Genomic DNA, 22,894 nt, shown 5'->3' with positions numbered 1-22,894 from the left:
ATCTATCTATCTATCTATCTATCTATCTATCTATCTATCTATCTATCTATCTCGGTTGTGGTGCGTTTAATGTGTATACCAGAGGTGGTGTGTGATTTTCAAAGGTCTGGGAAAAGGTAGAAGTGACCTCTGGAACTTGCTTACTCTTGTACCTCTTTCTTAAAACAAATAGCAGCTGTATGTTTGTGCATATGTTTCAATGACTGAGTGAGAACTACAAGGAAAAAGGAGCACCACATTTTGATTTGTATGTGTTTATTTTGTTTAGGATAGATATTGTGAGTAACATAGTGCATTTTAATTTAGAAGGGGTCTTACTATTGGTAAAGGGCAAAGTCCAGTCAAACTTAAGTATTGTTAAGTTCCATTCACTTCAAATGCAAGCTTTTGTCTCATCCAGAAGGAATAATTGGATCAAACACTGCTTAACTTTATTTTTTTTATAATATTTTTTAAATTTTATTATTAAAAAACAAAAACAAAACTTACTCACATACATAGCTAACGCACATCAACCTATTACATATTCCATTTACAATTATTTACAATAGAAATATGAATACAATACAAATTCATACAAATTCCCATTAATCTTAAATTATTTATAATTCTCTCATGCATACCCCTCAAACACTTCCACTTCCTAATTCTTCATAAATCCTTTCTCATATCTTACCTCATTCCTTAACCTTCTCTTTCCTATCTTCTCTACCATCTCCATTACCTCCTGTCTCTTCTAATCTATATTAGCTTCTTTCCCTCCCACTTACCACTAACTACTTACTCATACCTTCTACACTTACTTCTTCCTTCAATCATTCTCCACTACTTTCTTATCTATCTTTCCTTCTTCATTCTAGGTTTCTACTTATATCTTTGCTCATTCTTTCTCCATACATACTCACTTCACAATCTGACAAACATACATATAACGACTTCCTCCTATCTCCTATGATTATGTCACCTTATTCTTGACTTTTCCATATATCTCTTTTCTTTGTGGATCCTATTTCCCTATCTTTGTTAAATTTAGTCAATTATAAATAATTACTGACCAAGTCCGGATACCTTCTGAAATGATATTGTGGTGATCTTGCCCCAATTCGTTTCAAGAAATTTAATCACCTTCGACCAATCATTTACTTTTTGTATCTCCCCTTTGTTGTTAAGTGTTTGTGTTAGTTTGTCCATCATGATGGCGTCATACAATTTTAATATCCATTCCTCTACAGTTGGGCACTTTGAATTTTTTCCATTTTTGAGCAAAGGTTACTCTGGCAAGTGTAATTAAATAATATAGGATTTTAGCCTCCTTGCCCTTTAAGTTGTCATCCATGATGCCTAGTAATATAGTTTCTGGTTTCCATAGAATTTTTTTACCCATAATAAGATCAATTTGACTTGTGATATCTTTCCAAAATTGTTTTGTCACCTTGCATCCCCACCAGCAATGATAGAAAGTTCCTAATTCTTTTTTGCACTTCCAACATAAATTATTGTTTAGCTTATAAATCTTTGCCACTTTGGCTGGAGTCATATACCAAAAGTAAAACATTTTGTAGTAATTTTCTCTCAGATTCTGAGATGCTGTAAATTTAAAATTGTTTTTCCAGGAGTTTTGCCATTGTTGCATGGATATTGAGTAACCTAAGAGTCTTGCCCACTTGACCATGTTTTCTTTCACCACTTCCTGTTCTAACTCATATGATAATAAGATTTTGTAAATTTTTCCTATCAATTTTGGATTTTCTCCCAAGAGAAGTTTCCCCAACTCTGAATTCCCTTGTGAGGGTACTAATTTTTGACCTTTGGAGTCTTCCCTGAACCTTGATTGAAATTGGCTATAATTGAACCAACTAATTTTCCAACCTTCTTCCTTCAATTGCTCCAGTGGTTTTAAATTTACTTTACCTCCTCTTATTTCTAAAATATCTCCATATCTAATCCATTTAGAGTCTGTTATCATCTCTTTTCTATAAAAAGCTTCCTGAGGTGATACCCAACTCTCGATGTTTTGGAAAGTTCTAAATTTGTATTTGTTCCAAATTTTGATCAAGGGGTTTCTAATACAATGATCTCTAAATCGTTTATTGGATTTGTCTTTCTCATATATCAAATAGGCGTGCCAACCAAAGTTGTTACCATCACTCTCAATTTCTAACAAGTCTGGGTTATCTAGTTGTATCCACTCTTTGAGCCATAACAAGCCACAAGCATCAAAATATAACTTAAGGTTTGGTAGGCCTAATCCTCCCTTATCTTTGGAATCCTGCAAGTTTTTATATTTAATTCTGGGTTTTCTGCCTTTCCATATAAATTGAGTTAGGTCCTTGTCCCATTCTTTAAAAGGTTTGATTGATGTGATAATTGGTATCATTTGGAACAAAAAGAGAATTCGTGGTAGTACCATCATTTTTATAGTAGCTACTCTTCCGGTTAATGAGAGGTTTAGTTTGTTCCATTTAAGGAGATCTTGTTTTATTTTTGCCCAAGTTGTTTTGTAATTAATCTCAAATAGATTATTTAGTCTATTTGAGATTTGTAAGCCCAAGTATCTCACCTTCTTTTCAATTTTGATACCTGATTGTCCTTCTAATTGTTTCTGTTCTTCCTCTCTCATATTCTTTGTTATAAAGGCTGACTTGGCTTTGTTTATTTTGCAACCAGATATCTCTCCAAATTTCATTAACGTTTCCATTACCGGCTTTATGTTTTCATTTGGATTTCCTAAAAAAAAAGACCAGGTCATCCGCAAAGGCTCTGACTTTGTAATTTCTATTTTTAATTTTTGTCCCTATGACTTGGTCATTAGATTTAATTTCTTTTAGTAACAACTCTATAATTAGTAAAAACAAAAGAGGGGAGAGAGGACAGCCCTGTCTTGTACCTCTTTTTATATTGATAAATTTAGACTTTTCTCCATTTATTCTAATTTGGGCTTTTTGATCTTTGTAGATTTTAGATATCCAATTAGAAAGGTTTGGTCCGACTTGAATTCTATTTAATACTTCTACAAGGGTTTGCCAATTGACAGAGTCGAAGGCTTTCTCTAGATCAACAAATAATAAACCTAATTGTTTATCATTATGATGTTCGTAATACTGCAAGATGTTCAACAAGAGTCTTGAATTGTCTCTCATATATCTATGGGGTAAAAATCCCCTTTGGTCATCGTCAATTAAATCTTTAAGACAAACTTTTAAACGGTTTGCTAAAATTGTGGCAAAAATTTTGTAATCATTATTTAAAAGTGAAATTGGGCGATAGTTCATTGGGTCCGTGGTATCCTTTCCCTCCTTTGGGATCATTATTATTTCTGCCTCTCTCCACGAGCTTGGGATTGTTTCTTCCAAAGCTTTATTCATGACTTCTTGCAGAATGGGTCCTAATTCAAATTTAAATGTTTTATAAAATTTTGCTGATAGTCCATCATTGCCTGGTGATTTTCCTATTTTACATGAGTCAATTGCATCCCAGACCTCCTGGATTGCTATCGGTTGGTTTAATTGTGCCCTCTGGTTATCTGTCAAAGTTCCTATATTCGACAGTAAGACATATTTTTTAATTTCTTCATGGTCCACTTGATTTTCTTTATAGAGGTTCTGGTAGGATTTCATAAAGACTTCTTTAATTTCTTCCTGCTGGGTAACTAATCCTCTTTCTGAATTAATTTTGTTAATCGCTTTCTTTTCTTTCTCCTTCTTCAGTTTGTAGGCTAGCCATTTTCCCGTTTTATTTGCGTGTTCGAAGAATTTTTGTCTAGATAATATTAATCTTCTGTTTAATTCATCTGACGCCTCCAACTCCAACTGTTTCTTAATCGATTTGATCTCTCTTTGGGTTTTTTTGTCTCTTGGAAACTTTTGTAGATCCATCTCTTTATCTTTAAGGAGCCTATGTAGTTCTTTTATCTTTTGTTTTTTATTTCTTTGAACTCTTATGTTGTGTTTCGTAAAAAAAACCCTAATCACTGCTTTACCTGCGTCCCAGACTGTTGACAAACGGATCTCCTTGTCCTTGTTATCTTTCAAAAATTGTTGGAACACTAATTTAAATTCATTTACAATTTCCTCATCATTTAGTAGGTCTTCATTTAAATACCAATTGTTGATTGTTCTATTGTCATTCAAAACTAAAATTATAGGATTATGATCTGAAATAGTTCTATTAAGAACTTCCATTTTCCTAACTTCTTTTAATAAATTTTGTGAGACTAAGAACATATCCAGTCTCGATAAAGATTGATGCCTGTCTGAGAAGAAAGTAAAGCAGTTTTCTTTAGGATATAGATGTCTCCATATTTCAATTAAGCTGCAGTTCTCTACCAATTCAAAGAAACGTTTGGGTAGTTTCCCTTGTGTGTCCTTAATTGGCTTCCCTGAAGATCTGTCTAGTTTAGGATGGATAACTCCATTAAAGTCTCCCATCAGCACCACATTCTCATAGTCCAAATCCGTTATTAGCCTTTGTAATTTTTTATAAAAGTCGTTCTTATTTTCTTGAGGACCATAGATACCCACCAAGAGACATTTGATACCTTTCCAGCCGATTTCAACTCCCAGGTAGCGACCATTTTTGTCGTTAAAGATTTCTTTAGATTCAATATGATTCTTAATGTAGAAAATGACACCTCTTTTACTTTGCTTAATTGATGAGATGTACTCTTTGCCAAGTCTTTTGTTTTTGATCAGTCTTGAGTCTTTGGTTCTAATGTGTGCTTCTTGGAGGCAGATAATGTCCGATTGGTTTCTTTCTAAAGAGAGAAAGACTGCTTAACTTTAGTGGCTATAATGTGCCCAGATTTTCTCAGTGTAATTTAAAGACAACACTGAATTCTTGTTTGTGTGCACCTGTGTATTTTAATGCATGCCACCCTTTCCTCTAAATTTTATTTTATTTTATTTTTTGACTAACTTCTTGTGCAAAAACAAGTGTTGAGGTACAATTTGTTGTTGTTGTGTTAACTGCCTTCGCATCGATCTCAACCCATGGCAACCCTGCCTTTCATGATCTAAGCAGTCAAAGGCTTTGCTATAGTCTATAAAGCACATGCTGATTTTCTTTTGGAACTCCCTGCTATGCTCCATTAGCCATAGTATATTTGCAACGTGATCCCTTGTGCCTTTTCCTTCCCTGAACACTGCTCGGACTTCTGGGATTTCTCTTATCATGTATTGTTGGAGCCTATGTTGCAGTATTTTGAAGGTGATTTTACTTGCATGGAAGATTAGTGGTATGGTTCTATAGTTGTTACAGTCTCTTGTGTCTTCTTTTTTTGTGGATGGGAATGTATCTTTTCCAGACTGTTGGCCATCATTTTGTTTTCCATATCTGTTGACATATGTTGGTTAGCACTAGAGTCGACTGCCAATGTGGATTGCAGCAGTTCTATTGGAATATCATCTGTTCCTGCAGTCTTGACACAATGCATGTTGTTAATGTTATATCTGCTGGAACGGAAGAATTTTTTTCTACACTGTGATTATTGCATGGCATCATCAGCATTTCATTGCTGCTTTGCTGTTAGGGGAACCATTTTCATTGACAGCAAACACTCATCAATAAGCTCCCAAACACACTGCTCTAGCATTTGTCCTCAAGTGCAATAACTGCATGTGGCAATTCCAATATTGATTAGTGTCAGTGTCTCCTTTCTTTCCCCTCCTCTCATCTTTCTCCTTCCTCCTCCCAATTCCAGAGCAGGCTTCTCCCATCCCCAGCTTGCCAAAAAAGAAATGACTGTCTCTTTGCAAGGAGACACTCTCATTTCTTCTTTGGTGGTGGTGGGGGGGGACAGAATGACTGTATGCTGATAAGGAGACATTCTCATTTCTCCTCTGACAAAGGGGAGGGGAGGAGAAGCTGGCTCTCCCCCTCCAGAAGAAATGACTCTGGAATTGTATTACTGCACAAATAAAAATAAAGCAAAAAGGGAGAATGGTGTGTTGGGTAGGGCATAGACCAGGCAAGTGGGATTAAGAAGCTTCACACAAAGCTAAAACTAAAATGCACGTGTTGCTGGTGGGATGGGGAGCATCATGTTTGCAGGTACCATTCTTTGAGTCCAATCATTAGCCATTTTGTTAAATTACTTAGGTTATTTAAAAATGAAATTTAGTTTTGTTTGTTCCCTGGATTTTCAATTTGCATCATAGGAAAAATAAATCTTTTGCAACTCCTTGCAATTTATTGCGAGGTAATAATATTATATTGTCTTTGGCAGGTTGTCAAGTTATTAAGCAACAAAAGATCACAAGCAGTTGGGATATTAATGTCCAGTCTTCATTTAGATATGAAAGATATCCAGCATGGTGAGTAAATTTCTCTTAGATTGTTCAATAAGAATAATTTGTATTCTTTTTCACTTGAAAGGCCCTGGTAGCCTTCTTTGTTAATAACATCCCTGCTCTCTGTCTGTCAGTAACATGGTATATTGAGTCCACTGAATATAAGCCTATAGCATTTTATCTTAAAATCTAAGTCTTCAGGAGGACTCTGTTAATAACATGTCCTATATGAATCCCAATAATCTGAATGGGAGAAGAGCATTTCATTCAACTTGAGTGGTAGATAGTCCCAGAATACTAAATCCCCTAGTATCCTGACGTTTTAGAATAAAGCTCTGCTGATCCCATCTTTCAAGAATTGTAATTGGAATTTAAATGTTTGGTGGTCTTCATTGTGCTTATTACCTTCCTTTTTTAAAATTCAGATTTTTATTTGCCTTATAAAACACATTGTGTTCTTTAAAAAGAAAAGAAAAGAAGACTAGAATGGTAGTATAATCTTGAAAGTTTAATATCTGCAGACATCTTTTAAGGTGTCTGTAATTCTTCCCTCTCCATTGACATTAAAAGATGGCTTTACAAAAAGGTGAAAATGGAGCTATATTTATACTTGCAGTGCTCTCTATGCCTGCTAAGGCCTTATAACAGATTTAAAGCAGATGGAATGCAGCTGAATAGTGCCAGCTTACCTATTAAATAAATATGGCTTCGAGTAAATTGCAGACTTCATAAATCATGGAAACATCTTCCTGACATTTCTAGCCTACCTGTTTTAATTGTGAATTTCATTTGCTCTTTTGTGGACCAAATTATACACAGGATGAAGGTTGCTGTGTGCTGTCAATTTATGAGTAACATTTAATCACAATTTAAGCTTTTATTAAGTTGTTTTCATGGTTACTAAACTTCCTCAAGCTAAAGCATTTAGGCTGGTAGTCGCAGATTGAGGCGCCAGTACTGGCGCCAAGAAGTACTTGGTATTTCTAAAGCTGGCAGATGTAGTTCAGTTAAGTCATAGAGTGAAATCTGAAAACAATGATATGGTCCTTTCCTTGAGTCAAATATTCAGCTTGGTTTGAGTTAATAATGAGAACCTTATGAACAAAGGAGTCCGCCTAACATTGTGTCTGTGGTAAAGCCAACACAAGTTGATTGAAAATTTGCTTGTTTAACATGCAGAGCTAACAATAATAGGGCATGAATGTCAGTCACTGAAGGGGTCAAACAATACTATGCTTAACCTTTTATCCTATTAGGATTAAGTGGAAGTAATTGTTCCTTTCTACAAAGTCTCGTGCAGTACCTTTAAAAAAAAAATCCTGCATTTGAATTTTAGAGCTGATAATTTATTGCTTAGTCCAAAGAGCATTACAAAATTGACCATGTTGAAGTAACAAAACAAAAAGGTACCAATTAACTGTTGGTGTCATAACAAAAAGCATTTTATACTATCCTCAGGTTTCTATGTCAGTTAAGAATGGTCTCCAAGAACTTTTCTCTACATCTGATAGCCTTCATCGCAAATGCAGAGACCCTTTGTTGCAAACACAACATTTGAATTGTAGTAGTCTTTTCTTAATGATCTGCATTTATTTATGAGGGACTAATTTTTCCCTCTAACATGATACATATAATCCTATAGTAATATAAAGTGAACGGAATTTGTGATTAACAGAGAAAAGTGCACAGGTAGCAAAGCAGAAAGTCAGCACCAAGCAGGCTTACCTATATTCCCACACACTGTTGCAGTTTCTTAATAGGCTTTTAGTTTCCATTAACTTCAAACTCAACATTCATCCTTTCAGTGCTAAACCATCTCTACTCAACAGTACAAGAAAAGAGTTCATGGTTCAAAGCAAAATTGAGCCACATTCATGAGATGAAAAGATGAGTGAGTTCTCCAAAGCATTCTCAGATGAACTCTAAAATCAGAAGACTACAGATGGTTTTTCAAAGCCAGTCTAAAAACTCAGAAAAATGAGCCCCATCTTTTCTCTAACCCCTTAGAAATTAATGGATGGGGCTCCATTAGCAGAAACTCTGTTTGTTTATGTAGAAGTAAGGAGAAAGAGGCCATGATATTAATTTGTGTAGACACTAGTGAAAGGAGTCACACAGAGACATTCTTCTCCATGCTTGTGTTACAGCAGCATTAATATTTCATGTAAGGTGGCAGGGAACCCTTTCTTTATAATATGACCCTCAGGAATTGGCTTAGAGGTGAATTTTGGAAATCCACAGGGATGTGGGACATGATCCACTTAGACAGGCAACACTTAACATTTGTGGACAATGGGGGAATCATTCAAATTGGTGTTAAGCCAAAATAGCTGGCTCTACAGTTTTCATATTTTGTAAGGGATGAGGGGAAAAGCCCCTCCCATCCTCCATCCCATTCACTCACAGTTCTCAGGGTACCAACTGCCACATGCATGTGGTGGGGCACTTGTTGTCATGAAAAGATGAACCAACTCTGATTTCTTGTAATATTTGCTTTTAAGCAAAAACAGGGTAAGTTGGCCTGAAAGTGTTTACCTCACATAAATGGCTTATGTCCTCTGATTTCCTTTCTGGTTTGCCACCAAGAATATAAAGAATTTGAGTTTTTAAGCATTTGGAAAAATTACTTTTAAAGGTAAAGGTAGTCACTTGGCATGAATGCTTAAAAGCAAATATTACAAGAAATCAGAGTTGGTTCATCTTTTCATGGCAACAAGCTTGCATCCATTGTTCTGGGTTCTGTTCTCTGGAGCAGCAGAAAACAAGCTTGCTCCCTCCTCAATGTGACATCCTTTCAAATATTTAAACAGGGCTATCATATCACCTCTTAACCTTCTCTTCTCCAGGCTAAACATCCCCAGCTCCCTGAGTCGTTCCTCATAGGGCTAGGTTTCCAGACCTTTCACCATTTTAGTTGCCCTCCTCTGGACACGCTCCAGTTTCACAATCTCCTTTTTGAATTGTGGTGCCCAGAACTGGACACAGTATTCCAGGTGGGGCCTGACCAGAGCAGAATACAGTGGCACTATTACTTCTCTTGATCTAGACACTATACTTTTATTGATGCAGCCTAGAATTGCATTGGCCTTTTTAGCTGCTGCATCACACTGTTGACTCATGGTCAACTTATGGTCAACTTATGGTCGTCAGAATTGGCTTCTTAACCACTAAGCCACTGAATCCCAAAATCCCCCAGCTAATGTGATCATTTTCCTTTCTGGTTGTGAATTTCTGTACTCCTACAAAAATAACTTCCCCAAACAGTCTTTGGAATCTTAACACCATAAAGTTTTCATGTTCCTTCCTTTACAGTAATATTTGGAATCATGTGGCCATCCAAATGTTGAACTGGTTTTAAACTGATGTTGAATATAGTAATAATAATAAATAGAATAATTGAACTGAATAATAATAATTGAAGAATAATTCCCAGCAGTTCTACCCAGCATAGCTGGGAGTTGCAATCCAGCAACAACTGGTGAATAATTCTGAGAGATGTGCTCTAAAAACTCTGATGATACAAACCCCAGATCTAGACAGTATTGCCTTCTGAAGCAATAATTTGGAAATAATTTCTGTTTCATCAGTTTATAGAGTAGAGTAAGATGGGGAATTTAACCATTTCAGGATGTCCTGGGCTATCTGAAAAGCAGCTGGTGGTCACTTCTTTGTCTGTATCAAAAAACTTTTCAATACTGCTTTGCCTCAAATCTCTTCTAGCTCACCTTTCTGGGCCAAATGGAACATTTCTAGCCAAGAACAATGAAACAAAATGCACCCATTGGTTTTTATTCTCTGGCAAGGTCCTTTCCAACTCTGTGATTCTGTATGGCTCATAGAACTCTGTCAGCTAACTCATTCTACATGTGGTAAGGATAGAGATGCTGTAAATAAATACATATAAGCAGGCCATATGGGTTTCTTTCTTTGAATTGGTTTCAGGAAAGCAGTTTCCAAAAATCTACCTTTGTTTTTAGATTATTTTAAAAGGTTTGGAAAGAGGTTTCTCCATAAGCAGACACATTTGCTGAATTCATATTTTTAGTAGCACTTTTAAAAATACATTACTGCTGCTAACAGATTTTCTTTTCAAGAATAGTGGAAAATATTATCCCATGTTGTTCATTGCCACTATAAAAATAAGTTTTTGAAAATAATTTTAAAGTTTCATTTAAACTTTCCGATATGCATGCATATCTCACCAGGCTTGTTCACATCAAACCAGTGTTTGGTGTTACCTGAACAAGCATTGTTAGTTGTTGTCTTCTCCATGACCACTCAGTCCATTCTGGGAGGGGGATACCTTTTTGATTTGATGGGCATGCACAAACCAGACTTTTCAGATGGATTAAAATCAGTGTGGCCTGAGCTAAGCATGAGTAGACAAATTAAAGCTGAATTTAGATTTTTGATCCTGCTCCTTTAGGAGAGTTCACAGAAGAGAAGTAAAAAAGAAAGTCTACCAGTTGAGAAGGAACATTATAGAAAATTTCAGCAGGGTTTGGCTTACCTTATAAATAGGAAATCTGCTCAGTATTGCCCAGATTGATTTTGACAATTTCACTTCATATCTGAAAGTCTGATTGGTATCACTTATAATCCCTAACATTTGTTTCACACCAAGTCCCATGTAAAATGGCACTAAAACAGTATTTGTTTCCATATCTGGGGGGGGGGGGGGATGAGTTTTCCATTTGTCCCAAACCTGCATGAAAATGGTCAGTAGGTCAGTATAAATATCAAGCCAATCTATAGATGTGAATCTTACAACAACAACAATAAATAAATACATAGGGAAATCAGTATTTGTTGAGAAAGTTCCATTTTGTTTTGTCTTCGACTCTGCTTTGGGTGTTATCTTTGTATAATATTATTCAATATTATCTTTGTATTATTTATTCACAGGAGGTTTGCCCTTGCCTTCCTCTAAGGCTGAGAGGGTATGAATTGCCCAAGGTCACGCAATTGGTTTCTATGGCTGAACGGATTCAAACCCTGGTCTCCCAGAATACTTGTCTTACATTCAAACTATACTACAATCTCTATTTGAATACATTTCCCCTCTAAAATTACATATTACCACAAATCCAGATTTTTTAAAAAAAATGTTGCTGCCTGCATTGTGTATACAGTGGACACTTGTTACACACTGTGGTTTGGTTCCAAGATCCTCCGTGGATAACAAAATCCGTGTATGCTGAAATCCCATTAAATATAATGTCATAGCAAAATGGCATCCCTTATAAAAATGGAAAATGAAGGTTTGATATTTGAAATTTATACTTTTTTTTAACATTTTCAAACCGTGGATGCTTGAATCCGTGTATAAGAAATCTGTGTATAAGAAGGGCTGACTGTGGTTTTACTTCAAGATACTTTATTAGCAATGGAAAATTGCAAACCATGTGTTAGCTCCAATTGTTAGTCCCAGCTAGAATTAACTCACCAAACTAATGACATCAGTTGATTCAGTGATTCCACTCTGTTTAGGAACAACAATTGGATTTAGGCTTTTAACTTCAAGGGTTTGCTTCTTGCATTATTTATTTATTTATAGAATGTATTTGTTGCCTCTAAACCTACCAAACCCCCTATGGTAATGTACAACAGATCACAGCTTTATTTAAAACATTAAAAATGAACAGATTAAACAGATAAAAACATTAATTTTAAACTATCTCTCTAGATAGATAGATAGATAGATAGATAGATAGATAGATAGATAGATAATGGGCCAGAACAGACCAGAATAAAAAGCCAGCTTCCAGCATGGCATGCAGATGACACATGGCCCCAAGATGCCCAGAAGCCAGCTTCAAGCCCCCCCAGCTGTTTACATGGGGGCTGGCTTCCAGGCACTCTGGTAGCATGGTGTTTATATGTCACATGCCACCAGAGCACTGGCTTCCTGCTGTGGCAGGGTGGAAAAGCAGGCTTTCTATTGGCGCAAAAAGGAGCGGCTGCCCAGTTTTCTCAGGGGTATCTTCTGTTTCGCCCCAATATACTCCTGTAGATCAGGAAAAGTTAATGGCATTTGTTGCTGTAGTTCTTGGTTGTTGTTTTTTTTTAAAAAAAAAACACTGTTGTTATGTGCCTTCAAGTCATTTCTGCCTTATGGTGACTCGAAGGTGTACATATCATGGGTTTTTTGTGGCTGAGAGAGAGTATGACTCATGCAACATGGGTTTCCATGTCTGAGTAGGAAATTGAACCCTAATCTCCAGACTCATAGTCTAGTACTTAAACCACTACATATCCAGATATTTCTGTTGTACCAGGCTAGTTTCTGGCACCAGCTGCAACATTTTATTCCCAGTCTTGAGTGAGGTTCTTATTATTGTCAAGGTTTTTTCTGCTTCTCTCTCTCTCTTTCTCTCTGTCTCCTACAGTGGGACCTTCTTATCCACGGACTTGCCATCTGTGGATTTGAGCATCTGCAAGCCTGTATTGTCCCCAATAGCTGCACAGATGCAGCTGTCCCACCATTGGGGACAAAAGTCCCTCGTCCCCTTCCTCCCCCTTTCCTTCCCTTCTCTCTTCCGTGCCCTTCTTCCTTACCTGATTCCTTCCTTCCTCTTCACCCTGGCTTGGCTTTGGGGGCAGAGTCTGGCTTGACTCTTGGAGCCCCAGTCCCCAGACCTAGCACCTGGGATGGAGCTTCTAGGCCCCAAGACCCAGCCCTAGTCCCAGCTCTATCGAAGTCCCGTTGGCTGAAAAGCACTAGTGCAGATCCAAGAAATTGCTAAAAACAACACCCCCAGAATGGAATGAGTGAATATGGAGGAGACAACAACTAATAAAACTCAAAGAACTATACTTCAAGAACTATAATTTATAGTCACTTTTCACTTAATGCTATTGTATTTTCCCTTGGTTAGTGTTCCCCTAGATTTCAAGCACCTCCCACTTTATGTAGCTCCTGTCCCAGCTTTTTGTAGACTGAATTTTTAATACTTCAATATAACTTTTAGTATTTGATCAAAAATCCAGTTGCACTTTGACTAAATTGAATTTCTGCTTGTTTGGTTGTTCCATCCACTCATACATGTGTTTTTTATAGCCTGTTCCTGAAAGAGTGGATTTTTTTTAAAAGAAGGTTTAATACAGTAATAAAATGAAAGCTTTGTTCCATCCATCCATCCATCCATGTATATTTGTAGTCTGTGCCTGAAAGAGTGGATTTTTTTAAAAACAGCCCACTATAGTCCTAAAATGCATGCTGTGCCTGGATTTATATCCAAGTTTTAAAAGTAAGTTGAGTTTCCATTATCTTATATTTGAATTATCAATATGAGTTTACAGATTATTAATTGTCTACAGAATAGAACTATTGGAAAATTTACTTGATTCTTTAATAGGAGACTCCTGATCATTAAATATGTATCCTGTATTAACAAAACTATATTTAATGTTTAGGTTCACTGGTTTTTCAGAAAAGCCTAAATTTCTTAACCAGTAATGTCATCACATCAAAACAGATTAGTAAATTTTGCAAGACTAAAACTGTTTTTCTTAAGTAGACGTTCATACCTTGTCTCCTTAATACAATTTTCAAATGTAAATAAACTTTGATTAGGGAAGATAGTGAATCTCAATGTACTCAGAAACTTCCACAACACTGAATCAGTAAGCAGCTAAGCACTTCAAGCTTTAGATCATTTGGAATTCAGATAGGTTGTTGTTGTTGTTGTTGTTGTGTGCCTTCAAATCAACTCTCATTTATACTGACACTATCATAGGGCTTTCTTAGCAAGCTTTATTCAGAGGAGGTTTGGCATGGCCTTCCTCTTAGGCTGAAAGGTCACAGTGTGGGTTACCATGGCAAAGGAGGGATTGAAGCTCTGGTCTTTCATAGTCCACCATTCAGACCACTATACCACACAAGCTCCTAAGGTTACAAACCTATAATAACAGATTGCATAGGAAATACATTCAAATCCAGCACTATTTATACAGTAGTTGTGAATGTGAATGGAAGTGCATTTGACAATATTTTGATTTTTTTTTTTGGGGGGGGGGATGGCTAGCTCTGTAGCTGTATTGATCAACACTCACCCCTCCATATTTGCAGCTTTGATATTTGCAGATTTGATCATTTGCAAATTTGATTAATATGTTATCTCTAGGAATCTCTAGGTCCTCAAATGCAACTCTATGGTCAACTTTAAGTAAAAGTTGCACAGAAAGACCTAGAGATTCCTAGAGAGAATACTCAACTAGACATTTGTAGCTCCTCCAGCACAACTCTATGGTCAGTGTCTGTCAAACGTTGGCCACAGAATTGCACTGGAAGACCTAGAGATTCCTCTCAGGTAAAAACATAGTGTTTCTTGTTATTTGCGGTTTTCCCATATTCACGGGGGTCTTGTGCCCATAACCCTAGAGCATATGGAGGGACAAGTGTATTTACCTACTAAAAATCTTGATCTATAATTTAATGTGTGGTACTGTGTATAATATTTCTTTGAGGTTTGTGAATGAGTAAAGAAAGTGCTTTGATTCCCCTTTACTGAACCTATCTCTTTTTGTCTGCTGTAGGGAGCAAATATGATCAATGTTTAAAGGGATGTAACTTGAGTTGTCTTCACATGTTAAAACAGAAAACTTCAAAATCATTCTTCTTGACACTGCTCATCGTGTGATAGTAGGCTATTCTTAGTCGCAGACACTATTTGTGAATTTTTGGAAGTGGTTTGTGCATATTTCTGTAGAATATTCACTGTTGGAAAATGTGGTAGCTCTGTGTCTGAATGTGGGGTAAGTGCCATAATGGGAAAAGATAGTCATTTTCCACAGGCATAAACATGTTAATTATATATTGTTAATCCATGATTTAATTTCATTTTCCACAGTTCTGTCACAGTTTTCCATTGCAGGCAGAAGAGGCACTGGGCTGGATTCACAGTAATGTTATATGACGCTTGGCTCCACTAGGAGATTGCCATAAGGGATTTGGAGGTATCACATGTAGTTTTTGCCCTGCTTGGAAGCTGGCATGTCTACCACATGCCAAGGTCACCAGTTGGACCTCTGAGATTCCTGCTAATCTCCATCAACATTATCCCAACTCAAAGGCTAGAATCCATGTGAGCTGCTTAATAGTTGTATCCCTCTCCTATGCTATACCAAATTCCATGACCTATAACCAAAATATGTTGTTGACATTTGTTAACAATTTCAGCCTGCATATAATTATTGCCTAGGACTTGTGGTCTGTTACTGTGACTATAGGTAATATAAGAAGCAGAATCTCAAATGCAGCAATCCTGGTCTGTTACAGGTTCATTGGCTTAGATTAAAATGTCTACAAATATGTCTCTCTCTGTGTGTATTATAACATTGTGTAATATTTGTTAAGAATTGAACATTTTTGAAATGGCAATGGTAGAAATCATAGAATCATAGAGTTCGAAGAGACCACAAGGACCATCCAGTCCAACCCCCTGCCATTCAGGAACTCATCCCTGACAGATGGCCATCCAGCCTCTGTTTAAAAACCTCCAAAGAAGGAGACTCCACCACACTTCAAGGGAATGTGTTCCACAGTCAAACAGCTCTCAGTAAGGAAGTTCCTCCTTATGTTTAGGTGGGATCTCTTTTCCTGTAGCTTGCATCCATTGTTACAGGTCCTATTCTCTGGAGCCGCAGAAAACAAGCTTGCTCCGTCCTCAATATGATGGCCCATCAAATACTTAAACAGGGCTATCATATCACCTCTTAACCTTCTCTTCTCCCTTAGTCTTTCCCAGACCTCTCACCATTTTCGTTGCACTCCTCTGGACACACTCCAGCTTGTTAACATCCTTTTTTAATAGTGGTGCCCAGAATGCTCAGTTTGATTTCCGAGTTTGATTTCAAGCTAATATCTGGACAGTTGAAGTTACCCATCAGTACTACACTCCTCCTTTCTGAATGTGTGATAATCTGTTCTAGAAAGGTATCATCCTATTCCTCAGTCGGATTTGGGAGTCTGTAGTAGACTCCTACAATATCATCCCTGTTGTTTTCCTCCTCTTTAATTTTTATCCAGATGCTTTCTACTTGGCTTACACAATTTACGTCTTGGATCTCTTCACAGGGGTAAACATCCCTGACATATAATGCTATTCCTCCTCCTTTCCTGTTTGCCCTATTTCAAGTTAAAACGTTATACCCCGTATTACTACATTACAGTCATGAGACTCGTCCCACTAGGTTTCAGTGATTAGATTAGATTATAATATAATTATATTGTATTTCCTTTGTTGTGCTATGAGTTTAAGTTCATCTTGCTTATTTTCCATGCTTTGTGCATTAGTGTAGAGACATCAAAGACAATGGGTCCTCCTCCCTAGCTGCTTGTGTAAAGTTTTTCCCCCCTCCTCCTGTTGGGTCCTTGAGCTATTTGCCTTTTTCCTTCTATAACAATTTGACTATTATCTCCAGCACTTAATGTACTCCTGCCTTCCAAAATACTGTCTCTCTCCCTTCACAACAGTTTAAAGCCCTCTTATCTTTCTAGAACAGATGACCACACAGTCAGAAAAGAGACATGTAGTAGTGATGGGCGACTTCAACTATCCTGATATTTGCTGGAAGTCAAACACAGCAAAATCCTCAAGGTCTAGCAAATTCCTCACTTGCCTGGAAGACAATTTCATGGTCCAAAAGGTGGAAGAGGCCACAAGGGGTTCAGCTATTTTAGATCTGATCCTAACCAACAAGGATGACTTGGTTAATGGGGTGCAAGTGGTGGTATCCTTAGGTGGAAGTGACCATGTTTTCCTGGAGTTTGTTATACAATGGAAAGGAGAAGCCAGGCATAGTCAAACATGCATTCTAGACTTTAGGAGAGCGGATTTCAGTAAACTTAGAGAAGTATTGAGGGCGATCCCGTGGTCAGAAATACTAAAAGATAAGGGAGTTCAGGATGGATGGGAGTTTCTCAAAAGGGAGATACTGAAGGCCCAATTAAAAACAGTTCCAGTGAGAAAGAAAAACGGGAGGTGTCTCAAGAAACCAGGATGGATGACTAAGGAACTTTCAACCGAGCTAAGTTTGAAATGGAACATGTATAAGAAATGGAAAAAGGGAGAAATCGTGAAAAAGGAATTCAAAGAAATAGCAGGTATGTGTAGGGGTAAAGTCAGAAAAGCTAAAGCGCAGAATGAACTCAGGCTTGCTAGAGAGGTTAAAAAGAATAAAAAGGGCTTTTTTGGATATGTCAGCAGCAAAAGGAAGGAGAAGAAAATGGTAGGGCTACTGTGTGGAAAAGATGGCAAAATGCTAACAGGGGACAGAGAAAAGGCAGAATTACTCAACATCTTCTTTGCCTCAGTCTTCTCAGAAAAGGCAAAGGGTGCTCAACCTGAGGATAATGGAGCAGAGGACAGACTACGGGAATTTCAGTACAGAATAAGTAAAGAGATAGTAGAAAAATACCTTGTTAATCTAAATGAATTTAAGTCTCCAGGACCAGATGAACTCCATCCAAGGGTATTAAAAGAACTGGCAAATGTAATATCAGAGTCATTTGCAATCATATTTGAAAACTCCTGGAAAACAGGAGAAATCCCAGCAGACTGGAGGAGGGCAAACGTTGTTCCCATCTTCAAAAAGAGGGAAAAAGAGGATCCCAACAATTATCGTCCAGTTAGTCTGATATCAATAGCAGGAAAGATTCTAGAGCAGATCATTAAACAGAGAGTCTGTAAACATCTAGAAGGCAATGCCATAATCACAAAAAGTCAACATGGGTTTCAGAGAAACAAGTCATGCCAGACAAATCTAATCTCTTTCTTTGATAAAATTACCAGCTTGGTAGATGAAGGGAATGCTGTGGATATAGTATATCTTGATTTCAGTAAGGCCTTTGACAAGGTTTCCCATGACATTCTTGCAAACAAGCTTGTAAAAGGTGGGCTAGACAAGGTAACTGTTACATGGATTTGTAACTGGTTGACCGGCCGAACCCAAAGGGTGCTCAACAATGGCTCCTTTTCATCCTGGAGAGAAGTGACCAGTGGGGTCCCACAGGGCTCTGTCCAGGGGCCAGTGTTATTCAACATCTTTATCAATGACCTGGATGACAGAATTGGGAGCATACTTATCAAATTTGCAGATGACACCAAATTAGGAGGAATAGCTAATACCGCAGAGGACAGGATCAACATTCAAAATGACCTGAATAGACTAGAAAGCTGGACCAAAGCTAACAAAATGAAATTCAACACGGAGAAATTTAAGGTACTGCACTTAGGGCAGAAAAATAAAATGCATAGTTATAGGATGGGAGACACCTGGCTGAATGAGACAACATGTGAAAGGGATCTGGGAGTCCAAATAGACCACAAGTTGAACATGACTGAATAGTGCGATATGGCAGCTAAAAAGCCCAATGCAATTTTAGGCTGCATCAATAAAAGTATAGTGTCTAGATCAAGAGAAGTAATAGTGCCACTGTATTCTGCTTTGGTCAGGCCCCATCTGGAATATTGTGTCCAGTTCTGGGCACCACAATTCAAAAAAATCATTGAGAAACTGGAGCATGTCCAAAGGAGGGCAACAAAAATGGTGAAGGGTCTGGAAACCAGAAACAGCTTTCCTTCTTCCTGGCAGGGGTAGGTAGGAAATGTCAAAATCTGGAAGTTAGGAATATGTCAGGATCAAGTGATTAATTATTCTGAATTAATGCTTTTAGCATTTAGTGACATGGTAATAGCAGAACCATATAATTAAAACCCTTTCCTTCTAAATAAATAAATAAAACAGTAATGAATATCATATTTTTCCCTCATCAAAATTGGACACAGTGTCTCTCTTCCATATGGAACTGGAAGCTAGACTAATGCAATCTTCTATGAATGGGAATAGATGTCTGGAAAAATATTAGTGCATGCTGTGCTAACTTGAATGTATGGTAATTTCTTCCATTTCAGAAAGTTTTCTGTGATTTTTTTAAGCATTCATGTTGTGACAGCATCAAGATTCTTGCATTTCCCAATCATGCATGCAGTGGTGGAATGAAACATACATAGACAAACACACTTATACATACACATTTTGTGTGGGGTTAGAGAATTAACTCAGATGTGAAAAAACCACCCATGAAATTCAGAGGCTGCTTTGGCTAAATAGTCTAGTCATATAGTTCACAGTTCACTCCCAGTTCCACTAATTGTATGGAGTTAGTGCTGAAGAATCCCTGTGCTTGTGACTGCATATCACCAGACTTTGGCATTTATGTCATTCCATAGCATGTGTCATTAAAAATACCAGCTAATATTCAATGACATCTTTGCACATGTGCCTACAAAATACTGACAGGTCTTAAAGTCTCCAGTCAGTGAGGTTAAGACTTTAAGGAAGTTCCATATGACTTGGTGGTAGATTATTTGAAAAACTGCACTTTCCCTTCAAGAGGGGGAGGGTTTGCCTTCCTCCTATTTGCAATGATGCAAGTCACCCAGTGGGAGGGATTATTTTGGGTCAATTTTTTGACTAAAATTTCTAGACTTATACATGAGTTTATACAGTAATCTGAAACCAGTGTAATTAAATATGATCCATTCTCTTCCCCCCGCCCTCCAAAAAGCTAATGCAGTTCCAGACTGTTTCAACAGAACTACAGTACTCAGTAGCTTTACTCAGACATCACCTGTAATGTTATGCCTTTTCTGGGCTACACAGTTAAAGAAGGATATCAGGAAAATGAAATGCATTTAGAGGAGGATAAACAACATGCTGAAATGTCTAGTAAGCAAACCATGTGATGAACACTGGGATCAAAACAGATGATATAGTGATCTGTATTCAGAAAGATTGCTGTTTTCAATTGGTGAAATATACCTATTTGTATAAAGCCTGTTATTCTCCTCAAGTATGCATCATGCATTTTCCAGGCTTTGTTTCATCTGTAAAATCCTGCAATCCACTTAGGGCGGAAAAATAAAATGCACAGATATAGGATGGTTGACACCTGGCTGAATGAAACTACGTGTGAAAGGGATCTAGGAGTCCAAGTAGACCACAAGTTGAACATGAGTGAACAGTGTGATGCGGCAGCTAAAAAGGCCAATGCTATTTTAGGCTGCATCAATAGAAGTATAGTGTCTAGATCAAGAGAAGTAATAGTGCCACTGTATTCTGCTCTGGTCAGGCCCCACCTAGAATATTGTGTCCAGTTCTGGGCGCCACAATTCAGAAAGGACATTGAGAAACTGGAGCGTGTCCAAAGGAGGGCGACAAAAATGGTGAAAGGTCTGGAAACCATGCCCTATGAGGAACGACTTAGGGAGCTGGGGATGTTTAGCCTGGAGAAAAGAAGGTTAAGAGGTGATATGATCGCCCTGTTTAAATATTTGAAGGGATGTCATATTGAAGAGGGAGCAAGCTTGTTTTCTGCTGCTCCAGAGAACAGGACCCGGAACAATGGATGCAAGCTGCAGGAAAAGAGATTCCACCTGAACATTAGGAGGAACTTCCTGACAGTTAGGGCTGTTCGACAATGGAATGCACTCCCTCGGAGGGTGATAGAGTCTCCTTCCTTGGAGGTCTTTAAACAGATTATGGATGGCCATCTGTCAGGGATGCTTTGATTTGGATTTCCTGCATGGCAGGGGGTTGGACTGGATGGCCCTAGTGGTCTCTTCCAACTCTATGATTCTATGATTCTATGATTCTATCACAGTTTTCTATTACAGATATAGGTGTGGTACATACTGCCCAAAAAGAGTGGCCTGCCAGTGCCTGTTTTCCCTCCGCAGGGAAGCCACAGCTACCAAACCGTGCGGCTTCCCTGTAGAGTAACAAGTACGCCACGGAGCGCCATTGGTGCACTTGTTACGCAAGCGCTGTGCAGTGCAGTGTGGATGCCACTCAGCGCTTGAGTAACAGTGGTGGTGCCCATGTGTACAGGGCACCGGTATTGTGATGCCCTCGTCACGTGCTAGAGTTGAGGGGCATGTGGAAGCGCTGCCCCAAGGCAACTATAGCACATCACCATGACGCCGCAAAGGGCCAGTAGGTACCGGGCCATAAAAAGCACCCTACCTGTGACCTCCACTCAACATCTTAGGATATCCTGGAACTAATTTTTGACAAATATTGTGAGAAAGATTTCCTCCTTTCACACCCCTTTTGCTTCTTTCAGGCAAAGAAAACCATCTCTCCCAAGTTGAAATTGTGACACCTGTAAAGCCAGTTTAACATTTCCAAGGAATGAGAAGGCCTATATTTTGAAGGATAGAGAATAGGGGGAGAGGGTTTCATTTCAAAGCCAGTTTGTAGGCTCCTAATTAGGATTTCTCTGCTGTACATTTCACACACACACACACCTATTTGCTGGCTGAAAAAAGGAAACCATACTATCTACCATTTTGTTTCCCTTTCTTTGGGAATGGGAGTGAGCAGAATAGGGAGGGGGGAGGATGAAAGAACTGGTACAGATTACAAACAATTTCCCCTGGATTTCTTCTGTAACAATTATTTCTCCATGCAGACAACATAAATTTAAAATTTATTTCTATATATCTTCTTCCATGTCCTGTGAGCTTTGTCCTAAAGGGGGAAGATACTTAGGTCAATCCTGATTCCTCTCACCTACATTCAAACCTACAGTATGCAAGAGAGAATGGCTTGATTCTATGGAATCAGGATTCCTTCTATTTGTCCAGTTGGTTATAAAAGTATTGAAACCAAACATATCTCCTTCACCTTCCTGCATATTTCCTACAGGTCTCTCTATTATAAAGTAAAACACTGTGCAAACTTATCTCCTCCACCTATCATACCCCTTGTTGTCTCTGAAACTTCAATCAGAGAAATGTACTGTTACTGTTAAAGAAATTACCATTATGGGGAATGCATTGTGAAATGATTTTATTTCTTCCCTTCTCTTAAAGAGAGGACCTTGCAGGATATAGAAAAGCACACAAAGATTTTCAAATTAAAAAAAAGTTTAATAATGGGGAAAAGGCCCATAGAAAGGAATAGATAGAGAAATGACGAAGAGAGAATTATGATTCTAATAGATAACTATGAGGCTGTGCACACCAACCATAAAGGCCACCCTGGGGGCAGAGTTGAAGCATGGAGTCCACATGACGCACACACCAACTCTGTCCCAAGGGTGGCATGATGCCATATGCTACTCCACACAGCACATGCCATCACGGCACTCAACTGGCACTGTGACCATAAAACGCAGCACCAAAGGAACACCTTAAAGCTGCAGCGCCACAACTATCTTGCCCTTTTTAAAACACAAAAAAGAACTGCTTTTTGTGGCTCCTTTTTGCACCCTGGAAAGGCTAGATTGGGGCTGTGGTGTGTGGTTGCCGTGACCCCAATCCAATGCAGCTGGAGTCGGCTGCAGGCTGCCCCTTAGGGGTGGTCTGCACAGCCTCTGTGTCTATTTTACCATAAAAAGACATAGGAGCATATCCCATGGCTGAATTTATTGTACCCTTTATTGTACTTTATTTTACCCTTTCCTTTATTGTTAGGTAGTATTTATATGTATCATGCTATTATTTCGTAGATTGTACGCCATGGGTAGATATATTTTATCTATTTTATTGTTTGTAGGTACAGTGCTGTGTAAATCTATAGCACTATATAAATAAAGC

The 22,894-nt window shown here is 38.0% G+C and overlaps 1 protein-coding gene across 1 annotated transcript in view; it reads left to right on the top strand.

Moving 5' to 3' along the window:
• FMN2 (formin 2) overlaps positions 1–22,894 on the top strand; it is a 241,492-nt gene that overhangs the window by 108,889 nt on the left and 109,709 nt on the right. Inside the window, 1 exon segment of the mRNA XM_042445525.1 lies at positions 6,224–6,311. Within this exon segment, the coding sequence (XP_042301459.1) occupies positions 6,224–6,311 (88 nt within the window).

The sequence above is a fragment of the Sceloporus undulatus genome, chromosome 1 (genome assembly GCF_019175285.1).
Source record: "Sceloporus undulatus isolate JIND9_A2432 ecotype Alabama chromosome 1, SceUnd_v1.1, whole genome shotgun sequence".
Taxonomy (NCBI): Eukaryota; Metazoa; Chordata; class Lepidosauria; order Squamata; family Phrynosomatidae; genus Sceloporus; species Sceloporus undulatus.
The sequence above is the reverse complement of the archived record's forward strand: the minus strand, read 5'-3'. Positions and strand labels throughout refer to the sequence as shown.